This window comes from Pseudopodoces humilis, chromosome 9 (genome assembly GCF_049639895.1).
Source record: "Pseudopodoces humilis isolate 2021_Gansu_Grassland_sample_001 chromosome 9, ASM4963989v1, whole genome shotgun sequence".
NCBI classification, from domain to species: domain Eukaryota; kingdom Metazoa; phylum Chordata; class Aves; order Passeriformes; family Paridae; genus Pseudopodoces; species Pseudopodoces humilis.
The window spans coordinates 22,730,754-22,757,193 of record NC_142208.1 but is presented as its reverse complement, the minus strand read 5'-3'; the positions used below and the strand labels follow the sequence as shown (position 1 = coordinate 22,757,193).

The window sequence follows — 26,440 nt, the reverse complement described above, 5'->3', positions numbered from 1 at the left end:
TCCCGGCACAGCTCCGGCTGGGTGTGCACCCATGCCTGGGGCACGCACACCCTCCCACATCCCCCTGCTTGCAGGGCCAGGCCCGCACCTCATCCCCTCACCAAGCCTTGCGGTAATGCAGGAACAACCAGTTGGGTCCTGCAAGCACACTTGCTTCCCCCCAGCCAGCAGAGCAGATATGGCGGGTGCAAAACCTCATCAATGAGGTCCTCCCCTCTGTGCTTCTGCATCCCCAAAAACCCTGCTCCCTGAAGACTGGCAGTAGCTCCCTGCTCCCCAACCATGTTACTGTCTGGGACCATCACTGAAGAGGGACAGGCAGCATCCTCTCACTCCTGTCCTCCAGACTGAGTGAGGTTCCAACCCTATCCTGCTCCACATCACACCGTCATGATTTCCCCTTCCTCTTGCAGGCTATCCTGCAGTATCATTTTCCACAGGCACATGGCTACATAGACCAAAACTCCCAGGTTTACAGAGAGGAGAAACTCACTGTAAAGCTAAAAACCTCTGTGACACCCTGCTCTGTCAAAGGCAGATGCAGCTGGAGCTACCCATGCTGTCAGTGCCTTGATAACTGGACACAGGGATGCTGGGAGTGCCCCAGCATGCTGTCCCTTCACCTGTCCTCCTGCCAGCCCAAATCTTGTGGCACTGGGTGAAATGGGGCTGCAGCTGACACCCACCATCATTAGGCTAAAAAGTGCTGGCTGCAACGCTGGTTACAGCTGGTTACAGCTATGGGATGGCACAGCCCTCCTGGCCAAGACAGGCCATTAAACACAGTCCACCTGCACCCATTCCCACTCCAAGGCACAAAGGTGCACGAGGCAGCCACCAGCACTCAACACACTACAGTTTTACTGAAAAATAGTGAAAAAAGGTTAATTTTGTCCCTGTATTAGAGACTCCTGGCACCAGTGGCATGGCCAGGGGATCAGAGAGCAGTCCCCATTCATCCTCAGGCCCCATGGCCCAGCCCAGTACATCCACAGCAAACATGCCTGGAGCAATTTATCCCGGGGCTCAGCAGCCCTCCGGGACTGTTCACGTGTCCCTGCTCAGCTCTGACGACAGCGCTGGACTGGTCCACGTGGCTGCAGCAGCCCCAGCTGTTTATGGTTATAGCCGAGTTAATAATTAAATAGATGCTGGATGGAGAGCAGAAGGGCTGGGATGCAGCTGGGAAGCGTGTGTGGCAGCAAGGGTGTGGGGGAGCCCCTTCCTCATGATCTGCTCATACCCACACTCTGAGGGGAGCCAAGGACTACCCAGTTTTTGTGGTAGGGCACTCCATCCCCCATATCGCAGCCTCCACTCTCCCCCTAGCAAGGGCCCCATGCCTGCCTTGCCTCCCCAAAGTCTAGCCCTGATCCAACAGTCGGTACAGGTCTCAGCCCAGGGAACTGGCAGGAGCTCGGGCGCAGGAGCGAGCATAGGGATACATCCCAGACAAATGGATGGGAAGAGCCCGGTGAGGATACCGGGATCCCCACGGTAGCCAGGGGATGCCCAGGTCTCTCTGATCCCTGTGGTCACGGCTTGCTGTGCCCACAGAGTGTGCGTGAGGGAACCCAGGCAAGCAGGGCAGGAGGCAGGGCATGCTCACACTGACACCCGGCCGGGGCCCTGGCAAGCGCAGGCATAGAGCAGGGACGCGGACACACGCTTACATAAAAAATAATAAAAATCTGCTAGCTCTGCAAACAGCACAGCCTGCACCAGGAGACGGACTGGCCTGGCGCTTCCAAACCTCATGGACTTGTCCAAGTAGCAGCCTGGGCACCGTCGCACACACGCAGTTGCAGCCTGAAGCAGCGCAGCACAGCATGCATCCTGGAGCCCCCCCTTTCCAGAACACAACAGCCAGCTCCTCAAATCCTACCATCCTCCAAACAGAAATATGCTTTGTTTCCCTGTTTCTCAAGGAGAGGCTTCTCTCCCCACTAGAGCTATGCATGACCAGATAAAAAGGGAGTTCTGGGGCAGGAGGGGCCCCCATTTTTGGCTGGAGAAGCCAGAGCTCCATCTCTCCAGAGAAGGTTTGGGGGAGGCTGGAAACTACATGGTGAGTCATGCCAGGCAGGCAGCAGATCCTGGGGGCTCCTGGGATTAACCCTTCAAAACCAGAACCACTTCCAGACACCTAGAGGCAGAAAGAAAGCCTAGGGGCTGGGGAAAGGCTTCCAGAGCAGGATGGGAAGTTACAGGGTCACATCTTGAGCATCCTGCATGGGACAGAGAAATCAATCTGAGTATGTGAGCAGCAGACAAACAGCAACCAAATGCATGCATTGGTGCCCATCTCCTCCAAAATAAGAGGACGTGGAGAAAGGCTACAGTGGGATGCAGGACCCCAGAGTGCCTGAGGTTCATATGAGGTGTCCACCCTCACACCCTTGTTCTGGTGTGGTGGGTCAGCCTCATAAATACTGAATGGGCTGCCCACAGGCTCCAAGGGTAAGGTGCAGTCCACAAGCAAGCTTTGGCAGGTCCTGCTGGAAGGGGGTTTCCCCATGGCACCAGTACCAGAGAAATGCCCCCCAGCATTCCTGTGCTGTCCCTGAGACATCGCAGTGCACGTCCTGCAAGAGCTCAGCCCCAGCATGGCCACCCACAGCAGTGATCCCCAGTTCCTCTGCAGAAACCCAGAGCCAGGCTGCTAGAGCTGCAGGGTTTTAAGGCTCCTCCAGAGCCTCCAGGTGGTTTCTCTCATGTTACAAGAATGGTTCGTTTTACAGCCCCTTTCCTGGCCTGGGAACCCACAGCAGGGAGGGGGTGACATGCAGCATTGCTGCACAGCCGCAGCATCCCATGCCTACCCTCTATCCCCCAAGAAGACCATCTACCCTCCAAGGAACAGGCACTGCTGCTTCAAAGAGAAGCCAAAGCAAAATCCTCAACACCCAGCCCTACAGCTCCAGGAACTCAGCCCTGGTGGGAGAGCACCCTGGTCCCTGGCTCACTGTTCCCCCTCCATTCCCTCCACCCTTGTCTCCCAAGCCACAGAAGACCCTTGGAATCCTTAAGAGATTTACATAGCCAGGAACTGCCACCCACCAAACCCCCACCCACTAAGGTGGCCATCTCTCCTCCACGTGTCACTGTGCCCTCCCACACTGGAAGCTCCCCTGGGAGAAGGGACAGGACAGTTTACAGGGCCGTGGCTGTACACGGTTGACTGGAAGCAGGTAACTCTCCTCCAGCTGAGCCCACCCCCTGGCACCCCCACACACAGTGCTGCCGAACACTCCGGAGCAGCTCTCCGAATATAGCAGCATCAAATAGCTCCATCAATAATGCATTGCTTCTGCTTCCTCTCACTGTCGTGTTTTCGTTGCTAACATGCGTGTCCTTCCTGTTAGCGACTGCCTCTTCCCCACCAGCTAGGCCAAGCAGGGACACAGCCACGGTGGGATGGTGACGGCAGCTCCCACAGCTCCAGGTCCGATTCCTGTAGGGATTGACATAGAGCCCCATCTACTCCACTCGGGGGCAGTCTGGGGCTCTGGGGGGGAACCCTGCCACCGTCCAAGCCTCCTGCTGCGCACGCGCTGGCAGCAGGCAGGGCGACTCGGCATGCCGTGGCTGCCCAAAGGATTTGGCAGGGGCACCAAGCTGGGAGGAGCATAACGACATCTTCCCAGCCTTAGCAGGGAAAAGCCCCTCCGCAAGTACTTTTGGCAGCCTGGCACTCCCCATACTCCAACTCCACTCCCCATTCCCAGCTCCATGCAACGCTGCACATCAGGCTCCTCCAGCAACTCTCTGTTGCCATCCCTGGCAGGGAGAGAGCTCCCGCTGCCGTGCTCCTGCCTGCCCCTACCCGCAGCTGCCCCAGGCTCACCCCAGGCCGGTTGGAGCAGGCAGGTCGGGGTGCCTGGACCTGCCCCATGCCCGGCAGAGTTGCGTGCCTGCAATGCCACAAACTGCCACGGGTTCCCAGTGGGGAGACAGGAGCTGGTGTGGGCAAAAGCTGACACCCATCACCCCACAGCTACTCACAATAGGCAACCCCTGCCCTGGAAGGGAGACCCCCAGGCTGCACAAGACCCTGGTTGGAGGAGAATGCAAGTAACAGAGCAGATATTGTAGCAGCTGGCTGCTGCAGAATGGTCCAGTATCCCAACACCACCAACGTCCCAGCCTGGCTTGGGCTGCAAGCACTGTGTCCAGCCACCTGGGCTGTACTGCAGAAACCTGGCTGCATGCACAACACCTCTCCCTTGGTGTGTAATAGAGGGCCTGAGGCTCCTGCGGTAAGCAGGGACCCTCCCACCCCCTGCCTGCCCCACCGTGAGAGGGTGTCTCACCATGGGGCCATCCGGGGGCACAGGCACTGTCACCTTGGTGCAGGGTAACCTCTGCTACCTGACCGTGGGTTCTACAAAGCAGGGGCAGAGAGTGATCCTGCAAAAGCGGGGCAGGAGCTACATCCCACGGGGCCCCCCAAAGGAAGCAGCAGCAGAGGGGTGCGGGCACGGTGTTATCGGTCGCCCTGCGGGCAGGGCGGGTCAGGGCTGGACAGGGGCCAGCGCCTGCCACAGCAGAGATTACGCCTCGGGTTTAACGTTCATCCCAATCCATGACCTGCCCAGGAGAGAAGGGGGTGAGCTGTGCTGGAAGGCTCTGGGGACTCTTGAGCCTCACCAGCACCCCTGCTCAGAAAGGACATTCAACACTGGTGCACAGCCCACTCTCCTGCACCCCCGTGAGCACACAGCAGTGAACCTCCCACAAACCTGCCAGCATCACCCCTGCTGCAGCCACCCCAACCCTGCCCAGCAGAGACCCTGGCAGAGGGGCAGACTGCTGCCACTATCCCTGCTCAGGTGGGGCCCAGAAGCCCCCTGGCAGCCCTGCCTGCTCCCCAGCACCCTTCCCCCGGCACCGGCAGGAAACCACAGCTGCAGCCTGCGGGCAGCTGATAACGGTCACCCAGCCCCATCCTGCCCTGCTGTCCCCACACCCACTGCTCCGCAGGCCCAGGGGTGCACCTCCGCCGTGCACAACGGCAGCCCCAGGGCCCAGTGTCACCCTGCACAGGGCTGGGGGCTCTTGCCGACAGGGCAGCTGGTGCACCAGGACACGCCGAGAGTTGCTGTGCACGGGCACCACGCTCCCAAAGTGTCCCAGCACACTCCTGGCACACGACGCAGACCCATGCCTCACGTGTTCTACCAACATGGATATAGCAGGAGAATGCCACAGCAGAGTGGGGGAGGAGAGGGTGGCATGAAATCGAGTGATCTGACATGAAAGGGATGGGCAGGGGACACTCGAGCTGCTTCTGTTCCTGCCCTGCCTGGGGGCACACAGCCACCTGGCCAGTGCATTCCTAGCAACAAGCCCTCCTGGGTCACAGGGGTACCTCCCTGCCCCGGGGGTCCCATCCCCCAGGGGCACCCCTTCACTCCCCAGGGAGCAGCTTTCACAGCAGTTTGTGTTTGAGTAGGTAACAACATTCCTGAAATAAACTTGGGGCCCAGGGAAAATACAGTGCTGAACTGACTGGCACTGGTGTGGCACTAACCCAGCCAGGATTCTCCAGGCAAATCCTGGGTGAGCTCACACTGGCCCCAAGGAGCGCTGTGATGGTGCCTCACACCAACAACAGGACCCCTGAGGAATCCTCTCACTGAGCACCAGACAGCCACAAACCCATCCTGACTTTGCCACAGCGTGCCAGAAGTGGGCAGGCAACACAGCACACATAGTGCCCAGCATCAGGTACCTCACAGTTGAGGGGGACAGGGCAAGAAACGTTTTATCCAAACATGAAGAACATGAAGGAAGCCTGGACTAGAGCACTCCGATACCCACGATGAGGCCTCAGGACCCCTACTGCTCCCCTCCTCTCCAACAGGCCCAGGGGTACCCCAAGGTGCCAGGCACCCCTGGGGGTGGTTTGGGAGCCAGAGCTTGCACGGGTCAGGGCTGCCTGGCCCCCCCCGCCGCGGCACTCAGCCCGCTCGCCGCCATCCCTTTCCCAGCGCATCTGTCGCAGAAGGCATGTGGCACAGCTCGGCCTCGTGACGGTGGGGGATGCACGGCGCCAGCTCGGCAGAACGGAGGGATACAGCAATGGGCCGTGCCCTGGCTGGACACAGCCATCCCAGGACCCCAAGCATGTGTCTTGGGAAGCTGTCCCTCCTGCCAGAGGGGTGCATAGGCTGGTTCTCTGCAAGGTGTCCCAGAGAAGGTGCTGACCTTGGAAAAGTTGTTTTCCTGCCATGAAGCTGGAGCCAGCCCTGCAGGGAGGGAGAACAGCTCCATTCCTCTTTGCTCCCCTCCTCCCCCTCTGCATTGACACCATCACTACAGGGGGAAAAATAATGATAATAACAAAAACAATTAAGAAAGAAAGTGCAGAGCATGCTGGGAGAGTGAGAGGTGCCCCCAGGGGTCAGGGCCCCACTGGGGTCTGGATGCCAAGGCCTGTCTGCCGGCCCTGCTCCAAACTGCCCTGGGCACAGCAGCCCCGGCATCAGCACCAGACAGCTGCTGCCCCACCTTGTACCACCTCCACTCTTGAGCCCATTACGCTCTTGATGCTCACCTCTCCACATCTGATGTGGGGAGCTAAGCCCCCCTACAGCCCTCCACTGGCCCCCGCCATCCTCGGGCACAAGAGTGCATCAGGTTCTCAGCAGAGCGGCCTCCTTTCTTCAAAGCTCTTGCAGAGGGGAAGAAAGGAGAAGGGAAATATCTCTGGAGAGGTGTGAGACGAGTTGCAGTGGGGCAGTATGCACCCCCAGGGATGGCAAGAAGTACATCATCCCTCTGGGAGGCCACAACTTGGAAGGGGGGTAGCTAAACCACCGCCCCCCGGCAGCAGCTCCCAAGCAGGAAACTCCTCCAAGTTAATGCAGCCCTGAAGAGCAGCCTGGGCAGAGCGGCTCATTAAATGTTTCTGGCTGGCGGGAGGCCAGCGGCAGAGCTTGTTTTTTCTATATTCCGATAAACAGTCCGGGGAGGGGAAGGGGGAGGGGGGGCGCAGGCTCTGGATGTGCCACCCAGCCCCGGCGGGGGAGCGGGGGAAGAGGGGGGGGGCACACGAACATTGCACTGCAGCCTCGTGTCCTCCCTGCCCTGGGGCAGGGGCGGCGCGAAGGGGACGTAACATAATCAAGCCATCCACAGGGATACTGCCAGGTGAGGAGTGACCCCGCGGCTCCCCATTACCGCACCGAGGGAGGACCCCCCTCTTTGCACCCACCAACACGCCGATGACATTCCCAGTGGCGTGGGGCCAGCTCCTGGGGAATACAACGGGGCCCCACCGTCGGCCGTGACACGGCCTTCGCCCGGCCGAGGCGGGACCCCCGCCAAGGCTGGGGTGTCGGGAGGGGTGTCGTGCCCCCGGTGCGGGGTGCCTGCGGGGCGGGTGCTGTGGTTGCTCGGCCTGGCTCGCAGGGAGGTTCACGTGACTTTCTGCTTGAGGAAGCAGCGCTCTGGCAGCTTCCAGTGGGAGATGGAGGAGGAGGAGGATGGGGGAAGGGGCCTCCTGCCTTCATAGAAACACGGCGGCGAGGCGCAGGCAGCGGAGGGGCGGGGGGCGCCTCGCAGGGGCACCCCTTCCCCACCCCGCTTATCCACCTGAAAACCCCTCGGCAGAGACGGCTCTGGGGGAGGCACGGGGACCGTGCCTCCAGCAGCCCCCCAGCATGGGATTCTGGCTTGGCAGGAGGCTCTCTCGGGACCATAGGGATGCTGCTACGGGAGCTGGGTTGAGGAACATCCCTGCTCCTCAGGGAAATGGCAGAACCCCCTCCCCAGGGCCCCCCAAACTGGTCTGCTGGCCAGCGCCAAAGGGACCTAGTGCTAGACAAGGTTCCAGCAGCCCTCCGAGACCCCTGCCCTGCCTTGTTCCTGGCACAGCAACGTTCTGCACCCAGCAGCAGGCGATGCAGCTAGGCCAGCTGCCCAAAACCTGCCCCCAAGCCCAGGCGTGCAGATGAGTATCCCTGCGGCAGCACCCTCCCAGGTGCTGAGACCTCACCAACTCATCACACCTCCTATGTAGTCCTGCAGCCTTGCTAGCTCGCAGGCTCCAGCATTAGGAAGATGCTCTCCAGCTGACAGCCCACAATGGCCATGGTGGGGGGCCGTACAGCATCCATGTCCACCAGCAGCATTGCCAAGCCTCTGCAGGGACACTGCCTCACACTCACACGGGGAGCTGTGGCACTCCACAAATCTATTACCCTGGCCACAGGGGCACGTCGGGGTGAGGGAATGCACCTGCATGCCTGCCCAATGCCCCTTCAGCACTCTGCCTGTGGGGTCTCAGTTCCGGACTGGTACCAGCACCCATGTGCTATTGGGTCCCAGACTTCTTAGTCCAACAGATTTCAGTATCCATGCCACAGGAACCCCAACACCCATGCCATGGAGTCCTAGCCTCACAACCATGTCCCAGCACCCATGCCACAGGGTCCCAGCTTCACAGCTAGACTCCAGGACCCATGCCATGGGCTTCCAATCCCACAATCAGACCCAAGCATCCATGCTCTAAGGACTCCAGCCCTTCAGCTGGATTCCAACAGTCCATACCATGGGGATCCCATCCCCACGGCTGGACCATAGTGCTAGCCATACCATAGTGACTAGGACTCAGGTCCCCACACCTTGCTTATCACCAGCACCATGGCCAAACCTCAGCACCTACACTGAAAAGTCCACTGTGTTGTAGCCAGCTCCCAGCAGTCATGTCCCAGGAACCCAGCCCCATAACCAAACCCCAGCACCAATGCCACGGAGACCCCAGCACCAACGACATGAAGACCTCAGCCCCACAGCCAGATCCCAGCACCAATGCCATGCAGTCCCAGAGATCAATACCATGGAGAACCATCCCCATGGCTGGACTCCAGCACCAATGCCATTGAGACCCCAGTATTAATGCCACAGAGACACCAAGCACCAATGCCATGGAGACCCCAATACCAATGCCACAGAGACACCAAAAACCAATGCCACGGAGACCCCAACACCAATGCTCTGGAGACACCAAGCAACAATGCCACAGAGACCCCCAGTCCTGTGGCTGGAGATCCCAGCCCCGAAGCAGGACGGTAACATCAATGCAGTGGCGACCCCAGCGCCCATTCTTGGGGGACACAGCCTCACAGCCGGACCCGAACACCAATACCATGGGACCCCAGCCCCACAGCCAGACCCTGACACCACTGGGAACCCCCACCCCTTAAGTGGCCTCCAGCTCCCCACCCAGCCCCGATGTCGCGGGGACCCCAGCTCCAGGGGCAGCCCCCGCGCCGCGCCCCGCGCCCGCGCCACTCACCAGGGCATGCACAGCCCACTGACATCTTCACATGCCTGGCCCGGCCGGGGGTCGCTGCGCGCTGCCCGGGCCGCGGGGGTCTCGCATGGGCGGCGCGCCGCGGGCTCCGGCGCGGCGAGCGGCGGGTAGCGCCGCGGCCAGAGGCGGGCGGGCGGGCGCGCCGCGAACCGGCGGAGCAGCGGCGGCAGCGGCAGCAGGAGCAGGGGCGGCGGGGGCGATCGGGGCGGGGGCCGGGGGGGTGGAGGGGGGGCGGGGGCGGCTGCGCCGGCGGCGGGCGGGTGGGGGCGCCTCTGCGCGTGCGCGGGGCGTCCCGTTTCCCCCCTCCCGCCGCGAGCGCGTGCGTGTTGCGTGCGTGCGTGCGCGCCCCCCCCCCCGGCTCGTCGCTGCCGCCACTGCCGCGCGCGCACGCACGCGCCCCCCCCCCGCCCCCCCTCCAGTCACCGTGAGGGGCGGGGGGATTCCGATGTGTGAGGGGGGGTCGGCGAGGGAGGACGTGAAGCGAAGGACGAGGGGTCCCCCCTCCGCACCCAGGAGGCTCTAGGCGCTGCCCCCTGGGGTTTGCGGCCGTCGGAGCACGGGTAGCGCTCTCCCCAGACCGTGTGGGGGGGGTGAGGGTTCTCAGGGCTGCGGGGGCTCCCGGGGGCGGTGCAGGGCTGAGGCTTCCATCCCACCTCCCCGGCCGGGGATGCTCCTCTCAGAGCCCGGCAGAGACCCGACTGGAGGGAAGAGTGCCCAGGGACCCACGTCCGGGGCGCCGATGAACGCCACGGGTGTCTCAGGGCGGCTTGTTTGGGTTTTCACCTGGGAGGACGTGGGGACGAGCAGAGGACGCCACGGCTATTCCGCATGGAGCAGCCTGCTTAAGGCTTGTGCATTTTGGGAACTTGCCAGTCTCCCAGCCCTAGGGCACGAGGAGGACACGGCACTGTAATGGTTGTAGGTGGGAGGGAAGGGGCCAGAGAGGGCCGGGGGGCAGGAAGGAAGGAGGTTCGCAGCAGCGCTTTGCACAATCAGGGACATCGTGATCGGCGTTTGCTGTGCCTTGTGCGGGGATGGCAGAGGTTGCTAGACAGGAGGCTAGGAGCTGCTCTGGTCTGTGCTGCACCCTGTGAGGGAAGGGTATGACAGCATCCCGGTTGAGGCTGGGGGCCAGAGAGATGCCAGGGCAGAAGGAGCAGGGTGCCGTACGGACAGAGTCTCCCTGGGGGGACACCCGCCCAAGAGGATCTCACCAGGGATCCTGCCCCAGCCCCACGCAGTGTGCTCCTGCACACTGGCTGTGGGGCCAGAGCCCAGTCTGCAAAGGCAAGCGCTGTCCCTCTACTGTCCTGCCAAGATGCAGCCCCAGCCCCAGGATGGGAACAGCGTCCTGGGCTGAGCAAAGTGCCCCGGGGAGCCAAAGCCCTCTCTTCTCTCTGAAGGGCCAATTCCAGTCCATCTGCTCCTGTCTGGGTGGGACTCACATTCCTTTTTACTGAGTGGAGTGTCCTTTAAGCATCACGCGGGTTTTTGAGCTCTCCTTTGCAGACTGTGCCTATTAGCCCTGAGCAAGCTGCCCACCCTGTGTGCTGCACAGGCTGAAACCGGACGGCCCTGAGCAGCATCTGGCTGTGCTTGGCCAGGGAGTGGTCACAATACAGAGGGAAGGGAGGGGAACCAGGGATGTAGAATGCGCATTTTCCTTTCTGGCTGTTGTTTGTTTTTCTTGTAAACCAGCAGGAATGCCTGGTGTTGCCCCGTGCCAGGAGTGCATCCCTGCTGGGGATTGTACTGGGGGAGGGAGGTACCTGCAGGTGGGATTCCCTATGGTCACACTCCAGTGACCCTATGTGCAAGGAATATGGTCCCACTTTACAGTATGCATACCAGAGGAGTGCTCTGTGAGAAATCAGTCTTGTTGTGCTGCAGGGTCCTGCCACACACAGGGACAGGGGGATTAGGCAGGTCACTGCATGCCCTGGATGTGCCCCAGGGAGAGAACATGACAGGAAAGGAGGGCACGGAGCAGGAGAAGGAAAGCTCCAAGGGGAACATTGCTCCACATCCCTGTCAGCAGGTCTCTGGGTGCCAGGTTATGGACACTTCTCCTCAGGCCAGTGGAGAGATACATGGACGTTTCAAAAGTGACTTGTTCCTTGCTTTATATGTATTGAGCTCAGGGAAAGCAAAGTGCCCTTTGGAGGGGCAACCACACCTGAGCTGCAGAGATCCTGGAGCACTTGCACAGCCTCCCCACCTCCCTCTGCAGTGCCAGAGGCAGGTGCTGGTCTGAGGAGCCTGCTATATCCAGCAAAATCCCCCACACCCCAGCAGTGTGCTCACATTCGCCCATTGCAACACGTGTGCTCTGCAGCATTCAGACATGGATCCATGGCCCACGAGAAGGACACAGCTGCCTGACAGCATTTTGGCCACATGCAAGTGTTGGTGAGATGTGCTGTGGGTTCCTTGGATGAGGAGGTGGAAGGGTGCAGCTCCCTTGCAGAGAGCTAGGGAGGAGCAGCCCCTGTGAGGCAGGAGGTGACATGGGAGAAGTGATCACATTTGAAAGTCCCTTGTGGCAGGGGTGGAAGGAAGGAGAGCAGGATGCGGCTCCATGTGTCAGACATAGCTCAGCCCAATGACCAGGCACACAAGGTCGAGAAAAGCAGCTCTATCCTGTGGATTCCCAAGGGAATCTGGCCTGGGCAGGTCTGTGCTCCAGGGACTGATGCAGAGGCTGGGACAATTAGTCCCTGCCAGGCAAATCGTGTAGTGCAGAGCTCCAGTGACATGTCTACACTGCACCTGTGCTACTGTAAGCACATCCCTGAACTCCATGAGATGATCCTACTGTCTGGAAGCCAGAAAAGTCACAGGAAGTGACAGCACCCGAAGGGACTCTGGGCTTCCTGAACAGAGGGTACCTAACAGGCCAGGCCACGTGCCTGTGCACACTGGCATCCCTTGCCTTCCTGGGGAGCCAGGCTTGGACAGCAACTGTGTCCAGTGAGTCAAGTTTGGCTCCCTCACATTTTCCAGGTGATTTTCTGTGTGCCAGCTTTGGAGAGCAACACAAGCTTGGGCACAAGCAGTGACTTGGGTACCCTGCCCCGATGCCGTGACAGAAGGCTTAACGGCAGCTCACAGTGCCCATCCCTCCTTTCACACCCAATAGCTTTTTTCATCCTCCCTGTGCCCATCACATGTGCGTGTGTGCCCAACACCTCCACACAAGGTTGGGCTCAACGGAGCACCATGGCAGCGCTGCACAGGCACCTCAGGCACAAGGAACGCTCCCAGCCAGGGGACGCCGAGCCACCTCCTCCACAGCAGTTCTGCCCCTGCTTTCCGGGAAGCGCGGGTACACGCGGCCCGGCTCCGCTCACGTGTACGCCAGAGTCCGCGGGGCGGGCCCGTGGCGCCGCGGGAAAATGCGCGCCTGCCCCGCCCCCAGGGGGCGCTTCCCGCCAGTCCCGCCGCACCGCGGGGCTGGGCCGACCCTCCTCGTCCCCGCCCGCCGCAAGGATGGCGGCGAAGCCCGAGGGCCTGCCCGCCCTCAAGATGGCCGCCCGCGCTCCCGTGGTCGGGCGCCCCCTCAGGCCGGTGCCCGCCTCTCGGCGCGGGGCCGGCGGCGAAAGGGTGCGCTCCCGGCGTGCCGCGCGCGGGTGGTGCGGCGCGGGGGCCGCCGGGAGCTGTAGTGCTGGGCGGGCGGCGGTCCCGTGGCGCTCTCGGCAGTGGCCGCGCTGGGAGCAGAGGCGCCAAGATGGCGGCGCGGCGGGGCGGAGCGGTGTCCGCCGCCAACGGGGCCGGGGCTGGTGGTGCTGCTGCCGCTGCCGCTCCGCGGAGCCTGGCGAACGGCGGAGCCTTGCGCGAGCCGCCTTTCCGGGCCGGCAGCCCCCTGCAGGTAAGGGGCGGCGGGGCTTGGCGGGCCGCGCCGTGACACGTGGAGGCCGGGGCGGCTCCCGTGGCGGCAGCACCACGTGTAGCTGGGAGCGGGCCCGCCGCACCGGCGGCGGGCGCGGGGCGCAGCTCGGGCCGGCGGCGCCCTTGCTGGTCCTGGAGTGGGACGCCCTTTCTATGGGTCGGGGAATGGGGTACCCAGAGCTCTCTCGCCGGGGTGGGGTATCAGCGCGGGGAGGTTATCAGGCTGGGGTGGCTGCACCACGGCCATGGGACCCGGCGGGACGGGCGGCTTGGTGTCTCCCGCGGGAGGTGACATCCCAGCCTCGTGTAGTGGGGGACAGGGGGATGTCGTTCGCGTCATTCCCCCTCGGTCCCTCCATCCTGGCGCCGCACTCTGCCACCTGCGGCCGCGGGGAGCTGGGGCTGGCGCGGTATGGGACACCGACACTGGCCGGTTTTAGTGGCAGGAGCTGTGAGTGCAGAACGTGGCTCGGGCCGGGGGAGGTTCCCTGAGCGGTACGGAGAGCTTATCCACGGGAAGCGGGGTTTTGTCCTGTAGCAAGAGGCTCCCGCGCTGGGGCAGGTGTGGGGCGCGGCGCTGCCGCTGTCACCGGCCCCGGTGGGCCCCTGCCGGGTCTGGGCTGGGTGCGAGTGCGCTGCTGTCTGGATGGGCAGCACCCAAGGAAGGGACGTGGGGGCACCTGCGTTGTGCATTTGTCGGGAGTTTTCGGGGGAAGCCTTAGGGTTCTGCCTCTACCAGGGTCTTCCTGCGTGGCCGAGGGGCTGCGTGGGAGACCTCCCCCCCATCCCGACCCCGGGCTGGAGGACGCCAGCCCCATCTCGCCCGTCCCCGACGCGAGCAGAGTATGCTGCGTATGGGGGAAGAGAGGTGTGTTCCCGCCTGATGTTTTCCGAAAGCAGCAGAGGAATCCACGGAGCATCCTCTGGCTGTGCCGCGCTGTCCGGGCGGAGCCCCCCGGCTTCCCAGGCTCACCCCGCGCCCTTGCCTGTAGCTCCGGCGCTGTAAGAGCAGCCTTGGCAGCCAACCGGGCACCATGGCCGCCCTGTGCTCGGGGCGTAGCCGCAGCACGCCGGGCACACGTGTCACCCGCGGCCTGCGGGGGCCTCCGTTGTCCCTTCCTACGCTTCGGAGCAGCGAGCGCAGTGTACCCTGCGCCGGGTGGGAGCCGGAAGGGCTGGTGGTCCTGTGTCCATTGCAAGCAGCTAGCTCCAGTCCCAGTACCCCATGTGCCCACAGCCCACTCTCGTAGGCATCGTTCCTTCTCCCCGGCAGTGCTGGTTGCTTGGGGACAGCGTGGCCAGAGCCGAAGCCTGTCCTTGGATATTCCCGTGACCCTCCTCTCCGCAGCGCTGCTGTAAAGCAAACACAGGGAGCTGTGAAGGAAGGCCCCCTCCTCTCCGGGCTAGGAGTGTCAGGGGTCTCTAGCAGGGAGGAGAGCGGGCAGGGACGCTGGAGCAGGCTGGGCTGGTTCGTACCCCCGCCCCGACGCACAAGTGATGCTCAAGCGATTAGGGCTGCAGGAGGTGCCCGTCCCCAGGTGGATCAAAGGGAGTCCTGGGGGAACACAGCCCAGGCCGGTGACTCACGGCTGTGGGACTCCTTGTTGCAAGGCGCTGAGTCAAGGGAGTCGAGGAAGGCATGGGAGATTGCCCGGCTTCCCTCCCTCCCTCCCTCCCTCCCTCCCTCCCTCCCTCCCTCCCTCCCTCCCGGGCTGCGGGCAGCAGCCACAGGAAGAGGCTATTTGAGTGTGAGGGTTTTATTTCCCTCCCTAATGTCCAGCTCTGATCATAGCTGGAAACCTCTTATTACAAGCTTTCTTTGGGGAGAGCCAGCCCTGTGGCCAGATGGGCAGGGCTCTGCAGCCCCGCGGTGTCCTCTGGATCCCTTTACCATCTACAGGCAGGGGTCAGATGGTTCCCGTGTCCCTGGGCTGCTGATGCTCCATCCTGCTGGCTCCTTCGGTGGCCAGGGTGCCTCTGCCTGCTGGTCACCACTGCCTCAGGGTTGCACGCCGGGGCTGGCCGTGTGAGCCTGGATGTCCTCCCAGTATCTTTGTGAGGATTGGCCGGGAATCACAGCCAGGCTGCGCCTAGAGGGCTGCCAGCAGGCTCTGCGCGGCGCTCTGACCAGCTCCAGTGAGGGAGGGGACTGGGGATGCTGAGGAGGAAAGCTGCTCTAAAACTGCTCCATAGTCTGATCTGCATGGTGGGGTGGAGTGGTGTCCTGTCACTTGTGGGCTCCACTTCCAGACAGAAGGCCCTGAGAGAGGCTGGCCTTGCTGCTGAGCCCCAAACCACTGCAGACTCCTGGTCTTTAAGACTGTCATGTCACAGACGGGGAATTTGGGATGAGTAGCTTCAGGGCATTTCTGGGGATGTCCTGGCTTTGATTCCCAGCCTGATCTTGGGGTGCCTGTGTTCTGGGGTTGCACAGGGCTCCTGGCTGTGCTGTGGCCAGCGGTGCCTGCTTTATATTATTGGAGCAAGTCTGGGAAGAGCCCCAGGGACCAGGGGTTTGGGCATGTGGCTTTGGTGCAGTTGTATTTTAGAAATACCTACTTTGTGAAATGCCTGCTGTCTCTCTGCTGCAGTTTACTGCTTGATAGAAGGTGATTTCAAAGTATTAGCAGGTTCTCTCTAGGGACGAGGTACATTTTGTTCTGCATGGGCACAGGCTCACACAAACTGTGGTACCTATGTGAGACACAGGTGAACTGCATCACATGTGCATCCCCCAAGGTCCAGCTGTTTTCTTACGGTGCTGGTTCTGCTCCAAGGACAGGAAGATGGATCACAGTGTGCTGCCGGATATCTTTGGGAGGGAGGCTTACTCTCCCAGGGCTCTGTCCTTGGTGACCTTATCTTCCCAGCCTCCATTATCTGTCTACCTAAGCCCATCTGCAAACAGGAATTCACATCCTGTCTTGTGCCGGTGACACACCTGCACTGCTGCTTTGCTCTGTATGTCCTGTGGCTCTTCTCAACTGGGAGTTGCAGCCCCTGCCCTTGCCCAGCATCTGGCTTTTCCTGGCCATCCTGCAGCATGGCTGTGTGGCATGGCACCCTGGAATGCAATGCAAGTACTTTTTTGAAGTTAGTCAGAATTACCCAAGCATCCCTGGAGGTGGCTAGGGGACTGGAAAGGATGTGGGGTGGGAATTTGAAGAAAGAAGAGTAACAAAGCTGTTTTAGTCCTGGATTGCAAGCACAGACCATGTCCTCTTGTAGCCTGTAGCAGAGTTATTTGGGGTAGGGCTCCAGCAGTAGCAGCTGGCTGCACCCCTCTTGCTGACTCCTGCACTTTTGTTATGAATTTCATAATGGTTTTGGGCTTATCTGAAGCACCAACAGCCAGAATTGGAGGAGCGCGTGACAGTCCATGAGGTGGTGGGAACTAGCCTGTCCCCTCCCTGTTCTGCATGTGTGGTGTTGGGTAGATCCTGGTTTTTTATCCATTCATCTTTCTCAGTCATGCAGCTGCAGAGTGAATCGGGCAGAAATTTTCAGTGTGGAGGCATCCTGGGTAATTGGAAGGGTCTCAGGCTGAAACCAGCACAGGGGTTTGTGCAGTGGACTCTCCTGAAAGCAAGGGGGAAGGTCCCCTGTGCCACCTTCTGACCTGCAGCTGCGTCCCCTGCATGTTCAGGGTGCTGGGGGTGCCCAGACACTGTTTGCAGCACAGGCTGTTGGTAGCCCATGTCTGCTGCAAGGAAATCAGTGCTGGTACTGGGGCTGGGCAAAGTGTTTACCTGGCTCCCCATGCTCCTCGGCAGTGCTTTTCCCTCGAGGAGGATGACCTGAACTTAACATCGTTGGATGCAGAAACCATCTTAGAAGCTGAAGAGATCCTGGGGACAATGCAGAACTATCTCGACTCCTCTGTGATCTCCATCATTGAGGATTTTTCTCTGAGCGAGGTGGGAGCTCACACATAGATGTGGGATGTGGCAGCTGGGCTGGCCTTGGCTGTGGTATGGGGGGGTGGGGTGGTGGCAGTGTCCTCCATGTCCAGGTCTTGTGACTGTCCCATCACCCTCTGAGACCATCCCTACCTTTGCAGCAGAGCAAGGCCTGCCTGGATGCACAGAACGAGCTGTCCCTGCTGACTGCCATCACAGAGATCCTGGACAGCACAGATGATGAGACCCTGTCCCCCTTTGACACCATCATGGATGCAGAGCTGCTAACCTCACCTCGTGAGCGGGAGAATCCCTCGGTAAGTTGGAGGGTAGATGCAGCCTGACCCCAGAGCCCCTGGGAAGATGCTCAGCCAGGGCTCTGCTAGGTCCTAGCATGAGGGTGCTCTGAAGTAGTAGGACCCTGGTCCCCAGTACTCTGAGATGTACTCTCATGACGGTTCCAACATGAGAGAAGTGCTCTGGAGGGCCATGCCTTCACCTTGGGTCTTTATATAGAGCCAGAGATGTGTCAGAGGCTTTGGGGAGCAGCATGTCCCCAGTGGGAGCTGTGTGCAGTGTGGGTGAAACAGGGCTGTTTGCTCTTGGGCTTTGTGGGGTGAAGTTCATGGGCACTGTGGGGCTGGGGGAGGCCTGTCCCCTCCAGCAGCATAGATATGCCACTGTCTCATCTTCTGTCCATCTTTCCAGTTTCAGAAGTTTCTCACCTTATCTCGCCCATTGCTGGAGTGCGAGAGCCCTACCCTGGAACAGCCTAAGGCTCTCAGGCCTCTCAGCAGCAGCAGCAGCAGCGTCTCTGTGGTTGGGAAGGTGAGCAGCTGAGTAGGGGAAGCTGAAGCAGCAGTGTTGGGGTGGTGCTGGGATAACTGTCCCTGCTGCAGCCCCCAGCCCCAGGCTTCCCTCCTGGCACAAGCATCCTTTCCCAGAAGCGATGCTTTTGCAATGCACCAGTGGTAGTGGGAGAAGGGTCTGCCTCAGGGGGTGGGTGCCACAGACTGGGGATCTCTCATAGGAGCATTGGATTCCCAGCTCTGCTGTGTTTTACTGGGCAGGTCAAATATGTGCCAACCTTTTTTGTCTGCTGTGGGGCTTTGCTGTAGAGTGGCAGCAGACCCAGTTCGCTGTCCTGGGGGAGTGCTGCTAAAAGCCCAGGAACTGATGTTTGCTGTGGTCCCCCTTCCCAGATTGACACAGATGTGGCCTGGGACCGTGCTGCTCATGGCCTCGAGGACCCAATGCTGCCAAAGAAGCAAGTCTGCAGCACCCCGAGGGTGGAGCGGAAGGCGGGCTGGCACCGAGTCCGAGAGCAGCCCCTGCCACAGCGCAGTGATGGGGAGGAAGAAGAGGAGGAGGCTGCCTTGGGCCTGGAGCTAGACAGCAGCATGGGGGCTGTGGATTTCTGTGTGAGTGAGGCTGGAGCAGTGCTGGAGGAGCATGAAGACCCCTGCATCATCAATACAGGTGATGTATCCCTGAGTGAGCTGGTGAAGTCCATGCACCCCTACTGCCTGCCCACCTTTACTGTGTGCCTGGACCCTGGCACTGAGCCTGTGGCCAAAGAACTTCTGAGCAGTCCTGTCTTGCTGGAAATTGTGCCTCGAGAGGGAGAGAGTGTGGAGATCCCTGTGGTCCTGCAGCCCTTGACTCCCAGCTCCTCTGACCTGGAGCCCCAGCTCCTGGGAGTAGAGGAGAGTACCAGGGAGTCAATCCCAGAAGATCGAGGGGAGCTGCCAGGAGCTCCAAACCAGAAAAATGGGGTGGAAGAGGAGGAGAAAAAACTGCCTGGGAAGGAGCCTTCATGCACTGTCCCAGAGGCCACCTCCCCACTGGAGACAGTGGCACCTGGAGCCTCAGGTCCCAATGGCAGCGCCTGGCACAGTACAGAGGCCCCTGCAGATGGAAAACGTCAAGGCTCTGAGAAGGGACGGGGCCGTGAGAGAGCAAGGAAGAGTCGGAAAAAGAAAACAGAGGAGGGCCAAAGCAAGCAGACCAGGCCTGGCAGGGACTGCGTAGCCCACCGGCTCCGTTCCACTGGCTCTGGACAGCCCCATGTCCAGCCAGCCATCAGCCGGCAGCGGGCAGAGTGTCCCTCTGTTCAGGTCTCAGACTTCTTGGCTCAACAGCTGGAACGAGCCCGGAAGGAGGGGCAGATGGAGCTGCATGCTGAGCGGGCACCATGCCCCCGGGGCAGGCCTCGGAGCACAGCAGGGGCCTTCCTGCCCAAGAAAGTGAAGCAGGAGCTGCAGAAGGAGCCAGCACCAGAAACAGTCAGTGTGGCCCTGGAGAAGATCAAGACTCTGGCACCCCTGGAGAAGATTGCACCAAGCGTGGAGGGGCAGCCAGCAGCTGCATGTCCCAGCCTGACAGACCAGGCTGGGGACCAGGGAGATGTGCAGCCATCTGCCAAACAGAGCAGTGGGGTCTCGGAGGCTGCCTCTCAGCTCCCAGAGCAAGGTGTTGGGCTGGAGCCTACCCAGAGCCTGCCAGCAGCAGAGCCGAGTGAGGGCCCGCCTAAGGAAGCCAAGCCCAAGGCCCTGAGCCTGCGTGAGTACCGCATCCGCATGCTGCACCGTCAGCTCAGCACGGGTGGCAGCCAGGAAGGCAAGAAGCAAGTGGCCAGCAAGTGGCCCAGTGTCCCTGAGCCTCCGACAGAGCTGGCAGAGATCCCCTGCCTGGTGTCACCCATGCGCTCTGCCACCGAGGCAGACGGTGCTCAGAAGGGACTAGACAGACCCACCAGCCCTGCTGCTGTCCCTTCTCCTGCCAGCAAAGCTCCCACTGCTCTGACTTCAGCCCCAGCACCTGCCACAGCTCCGCCACCCCCATCAACACCAATGCCTTTTGTTGCACCAAACGTGCCCCCAGCTGCTGGGGTGGCCCCCACTGGGATGCCGCCAGCCTCTGCCGGTGCTTATGCCCTTTACCCACCAGTGCCTTCCTGGCCCTGCTTCAGCCCGCAGCCCATGGGTTGCCATGGTTTGCCCCCACCACCCAGTGCCAGCTCCTCCAGTACTTTTCACATGGTGCCTGGCCTCCCGCCTCCAGCCATGGCCTGGCCCCCTCCACCTGTGCCACCCCCGCCTCCATTTGGCCCAGGTGGTCCCTATGCCCCAGTTGGGTGGGCACCACCATCCTACTGGCCAGGAATCCCCATGCCACCTCCGGTGCCTTCCCTTGCGTACAGGGACCCCGGAGCAGCAGTGCAGGCCGTCCCCACCTTCCCAGCGGGCAGCCACCCTGGCACAACCCTTCTGCATGGGCAGCCTCCTGCCACCCCTATGCTCAGCTGCCCAGAGCCACCAGCCTTCCCTGCCCAGTTGCCTGCTGCCCCGACCAGCGAGATGGGGGCTGCAGGTGGCCCAGCCAGGCCAGTGACTGGCAGGGTGTCAGGCCCCAGGAGGCAGGCACGGCTGGCAGGAGAGAGCTCTCTACCCAAGGCCCCTCTGGCTCCAGCCCCAGCCCAGCCCCTGCCAGCCCCCTCAGCTGCCGCTGCCCAGCCCACCAGGATCCCTCCTGCAGTTCCAGTCCCCCAGGCTGTCCCCACACAGTCTCTGGAGGAGCCTCAAACTGCAGTGCCCAACCAGCTCCTAAAGGCCCCCCCAGCTGCCACCTGCTGCCCAGAAGATGTGTCTCCCATCCCTGTGGGGGAGTCCCCTGGCACCCATGCCATGGAGAAGGCTGTAGGGCCAGGCAAGGAGGCAGTGGAGAAAGCCCCGTTGGAGCCCAAGGCAGCTGCTGGGCAGGAGTTGCCTGGCCAAAAATCCACCTCCCAGGCTGTGGCACTACCACGGAAAGCAGGTCGAGAGAGCAGCCTTCCCACCAAGGCACCCACTGTGCAGCCATGGAGGCACCAGCCACTCCTCAGCCCAGCCCAGCCCAGCGACGGCAGCAAGGACATTGTGCAAGCCTTCATCAGCGAGATCGGTGAGTGGGAGAGCTGCAGGATGCTGGGTTGAGTGTCAGAGGCTGCAGTGCTGCTGGCAACCTAGGTAGCAGGACTGGTTCCTGGCACTTCTGGGGATGAGGGTGGCAAAGCTATGCCCACAGGCTTGCAGTCTCTTCCCAGTGCTCTGCTAGGATGTCATCTACAATGGATGGTCTGGGCTGGCTGTCCTGAAACTACTCCCTTCTGGAACTGGAGCTGGGTGCTCCTGTCCTTGCTGTGGGAGACACAGAGCTGCTGCAGGCTCTGTTATTGCTTTTCCTCCCCAGTGCTTGCCCTACCATCCAAGGGAGGCTGATGCAGGGGGAGAACAGGGTTGGGGTGCATCACTGCAGTGCTGGGAGAATTGTAGCTGATCTGACTTGCTGCGCTTTCTCCCTGGCCCAGGGATTGAAGCCACCGACCTGTCCAGCCTGCTGGAGCAGTTTGAGAAGTCTGAAGGTGCGGATCTGGCATTCCATCACCTGCAGGACTCCCTCCATGCCATCCCGGCCTCCCTGGGCTGTCTGTGCTCCCTGTGTCAGGGTGGTAGTGGGAGGGCTGCGATGCTGCTGCGGGTGGGCTCCTGTTACCTTGCCCAGGTGTTTTGTTCTGGGGCTGTCTTTGCCTCTATTTCCTTGGCCTGTGGAAACACACCTGGGGGTCCCCATGGCAACCAAAGTGGTGGGGAGGAGTCTGTGAAGGAAAAGAGGATGTTCAGCTCCTATCTCCAGGGGGCTGGGTTTCAGGTGCTGTGAACCCTCTTCCAAGCTGTTCCTGGGGTGCTTTGTGGACCCTATTCTTCAACCCCACTTGCTGCCACTCTCACCTAGCTGTTCTCTTTTCAGCCAAGAAGGAGGAAATTGCACAGCCCCCTGAGGAAGGACTGCTGATAGAGAGTTCTGGGTGAGTATCAAGAACTTGGCAGCTGATGCTCAGCGTGGAGCCCAGCAGAGCAAGGGCACAGGGCAGCTTTCAGTCCTGGCAGGGTTTGAAGTGTGCTGGGGCTGTGTCCATTGGCCCAGGAGGGGCTGAGCTTGTTGCTGGACTGGGACAGAGCTGGAACTGAGGGAGAAAAATAGGGAGAAGCAGTGATGGGCTTGACCAGGCTTTGCAAGTTTTATCCTTGCAGCTTTCTTGGATCCTATGTCCTCATGAACTGGCCAGTGGGGCAGATTGACTGGGTACCCCAGGTGTGGGGAGTGAGGCTGGACTTTGTCTGCTGTGTTTGACAAAGCTCCTTTCCCATTCTCAGGCCTGAGATCCAGCAGGATGCACCAACCCAGCAGGACAGGAAGCCCCCAGATGGCCTGCAGGCCTCTGAGCTGGCCAATGTGGCAGGTAATATATACTTGGGGTGAGGGAAGGTAGTCTGCCATGTTGTGGCAGGGCTGTTGTGTGTTTGGGGGGACACCTTGAGGAGGGAGGGGGGTCGGGACATGAGGGAGCCACAGCTGGGTGGATTGTAGCAAAGGGCTGCTCATGTAAGTGTTCTGGTGCTCTCCCAGGCCTCACGCCCCCAGCGACACCTCCTCACCAGCTCTGGAAGCCTTTGCCTGCTGTCTCACTTCTGGCCAAGACCAAGTCACCTGGGTCCATACCCCAGGAAGGCCTCCAAAAGACGACCAAGCTGATGACAGCCAAGCCACTGCTCCCAAATAAGATCCAAGTGAAGACCATGGTGCCAGCCCCTGCCGGCACAGCCCCCAGCCACGTTTGCTCAGGAGACCATGACTACTGCATCCTGGGTACGCCACGGCCCGAGAGCAGCAATATCCCTGGCACGCAGCCCCCTGCCAAAAGTGGCTCCCGCTGGAATGTCAAACACCACCGGGACATCACTATCAAACCCATCTCCTCCTTAACTAAACGGACGCTGGACCAACCTGAGCCTACCCCACCAGCCCCTAATACCACCATGGGGCACAGCCAGGAGCCCCTGGGGATGGCCTGCCTAGCTCCCCTGGATTATCGGACTACCATCCCCAACAAGGCCACCACTGGGTGCAGCAGTCCCCCCACCTCAGTGCTCCTGTCTCCAGCTGCATCCCCCTGCCGGGACCAGGAGGTGCAGATTCCCAGTGCCCAGCCCAGCCATGCTGCTGCCAAGAGGTCCCTGCGCTGCTACCGGAGACCCCAGGACTCACCCTCTACTGACAGCTGGAGGGCTGGCCGGAGCCGTGCCAGCCGTTCTTTCAGCTCCAGTTCGGATGGAGCTAGTGAGTCCTCGTCTTCATCTTCATCCTCGTCCTCCCGATCCCGGTCACGGTCGCTCTCCCCACCCCCCAAGCGGTGGCGAAGGTAAGCAGTGCACTGTTGCTTGCTCTTGGGGCACTTGTCCAGTGGCTGGTCTTTTGCAAGTGCCCAGACAAATCTTTGTGGTCCTACTAGATGTTTGGATTTGATTTTTTTGTCCTTGTGGCCCTTCTGAAGAGATGTTTGGCTCGTAGAGGGTGGGGGACCTGCAGCAACACTCTGCCCATCCATTTCTGGCTGCAGCCCACATCTGGGCCCATGTGCCTGCAAAACCACCACTGAGCCAGACTTCCTTACTCCTTTTGGAACACCCAATCCATGTTACAAGTCCTTGCCTGCATCTTTGGTTCTGGGTGCTTTTTCTGGAGTATTATGGCAGGTGTTCATATTTGTGCTGCTGTGGGGTTGCTACAGCCCTTGGTGTTGAAACGAGAGGAGCCACAGTGGAGCACTCCAGGGAGCTGCTGGAGGCAAGCAGGGGAAAACCTGTCTGGCTTGGCTGCCTTGGGTGCTCCCTGTTCTCTGTATGCAGGTGGCTGTGTAGGAAAGTGGGGCACCTTGGTCTCTGTGGGATGCATTTCTTTCAGAGTCCTTGTGCATTTGAGTGATGTGCAGCCTGTCTCAGCTGGGCTGGGAGGCACTGGAGCTGTTGAAGGGGTTCTCTTTCTGTCCTTCTCTTGGTGTTCAGCCAGTTCTGGAGATGTCCCTGGGCATGAGGGGCTTGTCCAACCAAGACCCCTTCATTGATGGCCAGTAAATGCAGAAGCTGGAGCTGGAAAGGGCAGGTATAAAAGTGCCATGTTCCATGGATGTGCAGCTTGGGGATTGTCAAGCAGTATGTCTGGCTTGGCTTTCCAGCAAGTCAGTTGGCCTTGTGCTGGAAGATGCCCCCATGTACTGTCCCACCCTGACTTGCTGTCCTCCAGGAGAATATGTAGCAGAGGCAGGCAGCATATGCCCTGCCAGGCCTGCTTTTGCCTATGGCAGGAAACACCTCTGGCCAGCATGTCTGGAGGGGGACTGTGCTTCTGGCTGGAGGCAGCACAACTTAATCCCTGAGGTGTTTTGGTCCTACCGTCCTTAAGCTTTCCCTGGCCCTGCTGGAGAAGCTCTTGCAGTCTCTGTTCGCAAGGCTATTGAGCACAACATGGATATAGTGTTGTCCTGTGCATCGTGTGGGGCTCAGCACAGAAATCCAGCCCTTTCTGGGCTCTCCCAGGCACAGCCCTGTGCTTCACAGTTCCCCCATGATTATTTCTTGCTCTTCAGAAACTATACCTCCTGTGAACCTGCTTCCTTTTCTCTGTGGCATTGGTAGCCAAATGGGGGCAACATTTCTAGAGTGTTTTTATTGCCCTGGCAATCTTGGGCAGAGGCTTCCCCACACTGGGGTCCCATCCGAGTGGGATGCTAGATACCATGGGGACAGTGGAGATATTTTTCTACTTTGGAGCCTCATGATGCTGGACAATGGGAGGGCTCAGCTGTATTTCTCCTTCTCCCAGGTACCGCTCAAGATGTTCCCACAGCTCTTCCTCTCACTCCAGCTGTGGGTCATGTGGCAGGTCCCGGGACAGGTCCTCATCCTCATCATCAACATCCTCCTACTCATCCAGGTCCACATCCCGCAGCCAGTCCCGCTCCCCCTCACCCCGCAGGAGGAGTAACAGGTGGAGAAGGTGAGCTTGGCCACGCTGCAGGGGTGTGAGCATTCCCCAGCCCATCTCCCAGCCTCCTGTGGAGGAGGGATGGACCCACTCCTTCAAGATCTCCCTTGTGTTTGGAATCACTCTTCTGACACCCCCATGATTCCATGGCTTACGTGTCTGGTTTCTGCCCTGACAGATACAGTTACGATGCACAGGACCACTACCAAAGGCAGAGGATCCTCCAGAAGGAACGTGCAATAGTGAGTGATGGAGGGCTGGGAATCTTGGGCTGGAAATTTGGTGGTCCACAGCCCCTCTGTCACTTCGGAAAGCCACAGGGGGGTGTAGCCTTGCCAACAGCATTGCTGGGAGGCCCTGACCAGGGCACAGTGTGGTGGGAGGCCATGAAGGGAGGGTGCTTTGTGTGAGAGGTCCTGCTGATGGATGGGGCATCCCTGCCTGCAGGAGGAGAGGCGAGTTGTGTTTATCGGCAAGATCCCCAGCAGGATGACACGGTCGGAGCTGCGGCACCGCTTCTCTGTATTTGGGGACATTGAGGAGTGTACCTTGCATTTCCGCTCCGAGGGGTAAGAGCTGTGGGAAGATGGGTCAGTCCCTTCCCAGGAATGACTTCTCTTGGCCCTTTTCCCATTACTCAAGGGGACAAGCATAACTGTTGCTGCTGATCTCCTCCAATATCAGGGATAACTATGGCTTTGTCACCTACCGCTATGCTGAGGAAGCCTTTGCCGCCATTGAGAGTGGACACAAGCTGCGGCGCCCAGACGAGCAGCCCTTCGACTTGTGCTTTGGTGGCCGCAGGCAGTTCTGCAGGAGGAATTATGCTGACTTGGGTGAGTTATGCAACCTCCAAGTTGGAGGTTGGCCTCCCTGGGTCCTTCTCTTCTTTCCAGAGGCATAGGAGTCCCTGTCCTTGGGGTCAGTCAGGGTTGGCAGCAGAGTCACATCCAGGAACACTCCTGCCCTGAAGGGAGGTTGAACGTGGGCTCCCTGTCTCTCCAGCACTGTGTTGGAGGCCTGTCCTACTCTGGGTCTAGAGGCTGGCAGGTGAAACAAGAAGTTTGCTGTGGGAATGACTAGAACTGTGCCAGTGTTTCTGTGGGCTCAAGACAGCCTCTCCCCATCTCTCCTAGATTCAAACCGGGAGGATTTTGACCCAGCTCCAGTCAAGAGCAAGTTTGACTCCCTGGACTTCGACACTCTGCTGCAGCAGGCACAGCGCAGCCTGCGGAGGTAGCGGCAGGCAAGGCGGAGCACCCGCCCCCACTTTTATACTCAAATACAAAAGGCAAAAAAAGTATGGAGAGAGAGGTGAGGTTTTTAATAAAATGAAAAAGGAAAAAAATTTGTTTTATAACCAATATTTAAGGAGGATGGGTCATTGGCCTTCAACTGGAGCAGTTCAGGCAAGTGGCAGCCCTGGGCTTGCCCCAGACGTATAATAAATGCGGATGCCCAAACAGCA

General features: G+C 60.3%; 2 protein-coding genes and 1 pseudogene across 6 annotated transcripts in view; 2 read left to right on the top strand and 1 right to left on the bottom strand.

The window, feature by feature from the left end:
* Positions 1-9,432, bottom strand: part of LDB1 (LIM domain binding 1) — a 25,985-nt gene extending 16,553 nt beyond the window's left edge. For 2 of the 3 annotated variants that reach the window (XM_005520675.3, XM_005520676.3), the window contains exon 1: positions 9,305-9,432. In XM_005520675.3, the coding sequence (XP_005520732.1) occupies positions 9,305-9,329 (25 nt within the window). In that variant the 5' untranslated portion in view covers positions 9,330-9,432. Of the gene's footprint in view, positions 1-6,559; positions 6,856-9,304 lie in introns of those variants that run through there. The other variant, XM_014250507.2, reaches the window with a different exon arrangement.
* Positions 4,315-6,310, top strand: LOC148183791 (uncharacterized; annotated as a pseudogene).
* Positions 7,106-26,440, top strand: PPRC1 (PPARG related coactivator 1). Of its 3 annotated transcripts, none has more exons than XM_088059344.1 (14): positions 7,106-7,155; positions 16,984-17,127; positions 17,271-17,426; positions 17,818-17,937; positions 18,312-21,051; positions 21,458-21,511; positions 21,898-21,955; positions 22,305-22,390; positions 22,558-23,350; positions 24,811-24,984; positions 25,151-25,214; positions 25,420-25,541; positions 25,657-25,808; positions 26,109-26,440. In XM_088059344.1, exons 2-14 carry the CDS (start codon positions 17,068-17,070, stop codon positions 26,210-26,212), a joined length of 4,683 nt encoding a protein of 1,560 aa, XP_087915470.1. In that variant the 5' UTR covers positions 7,106-7,155; positions 16,984-17,067; the 3' UTR covers positions 26,213-26,440. The 3 variants fall into 3 exon arrangements, with proteins under 3 accessions (XP_087915470.1, XP_014105992.2, XP_014105991.2); XM_014250517.2 differs by lacking the exon at positions 7,106-7,155 and adding an exon at positions 12,997-13,190 and having other exon boundaries at positions 17,274-17,426; XM_014250516.2 differs by lacking the exon at positions 7,106-7,155 and adding an exon at positions 12,998-13,190.

Coding starts and splice junctions, on each gene's coding strand:
- PPRC1 (XM_014250516.2), top strand. CDS start 13,050: ATGGCGGCGCGGCGGGGCGGAGCGGTGTCCGCCGCCAACGGGGCCGGG. Junction 17,128..17,270: donor AGGATTTTTCTCTGAGCGAG/GTGGGAGCTCAC, acceptor CTACCTTTGCAG/CAGAGCAAGGCCTGCCTGGA. Junction 25,809..26,108: donor GAGGAATTATGCTGACTTGG/GTGAGTTATGCA, acceptor CATCTCTCCTAG/ATTCAAACCGGGAGGATTTT.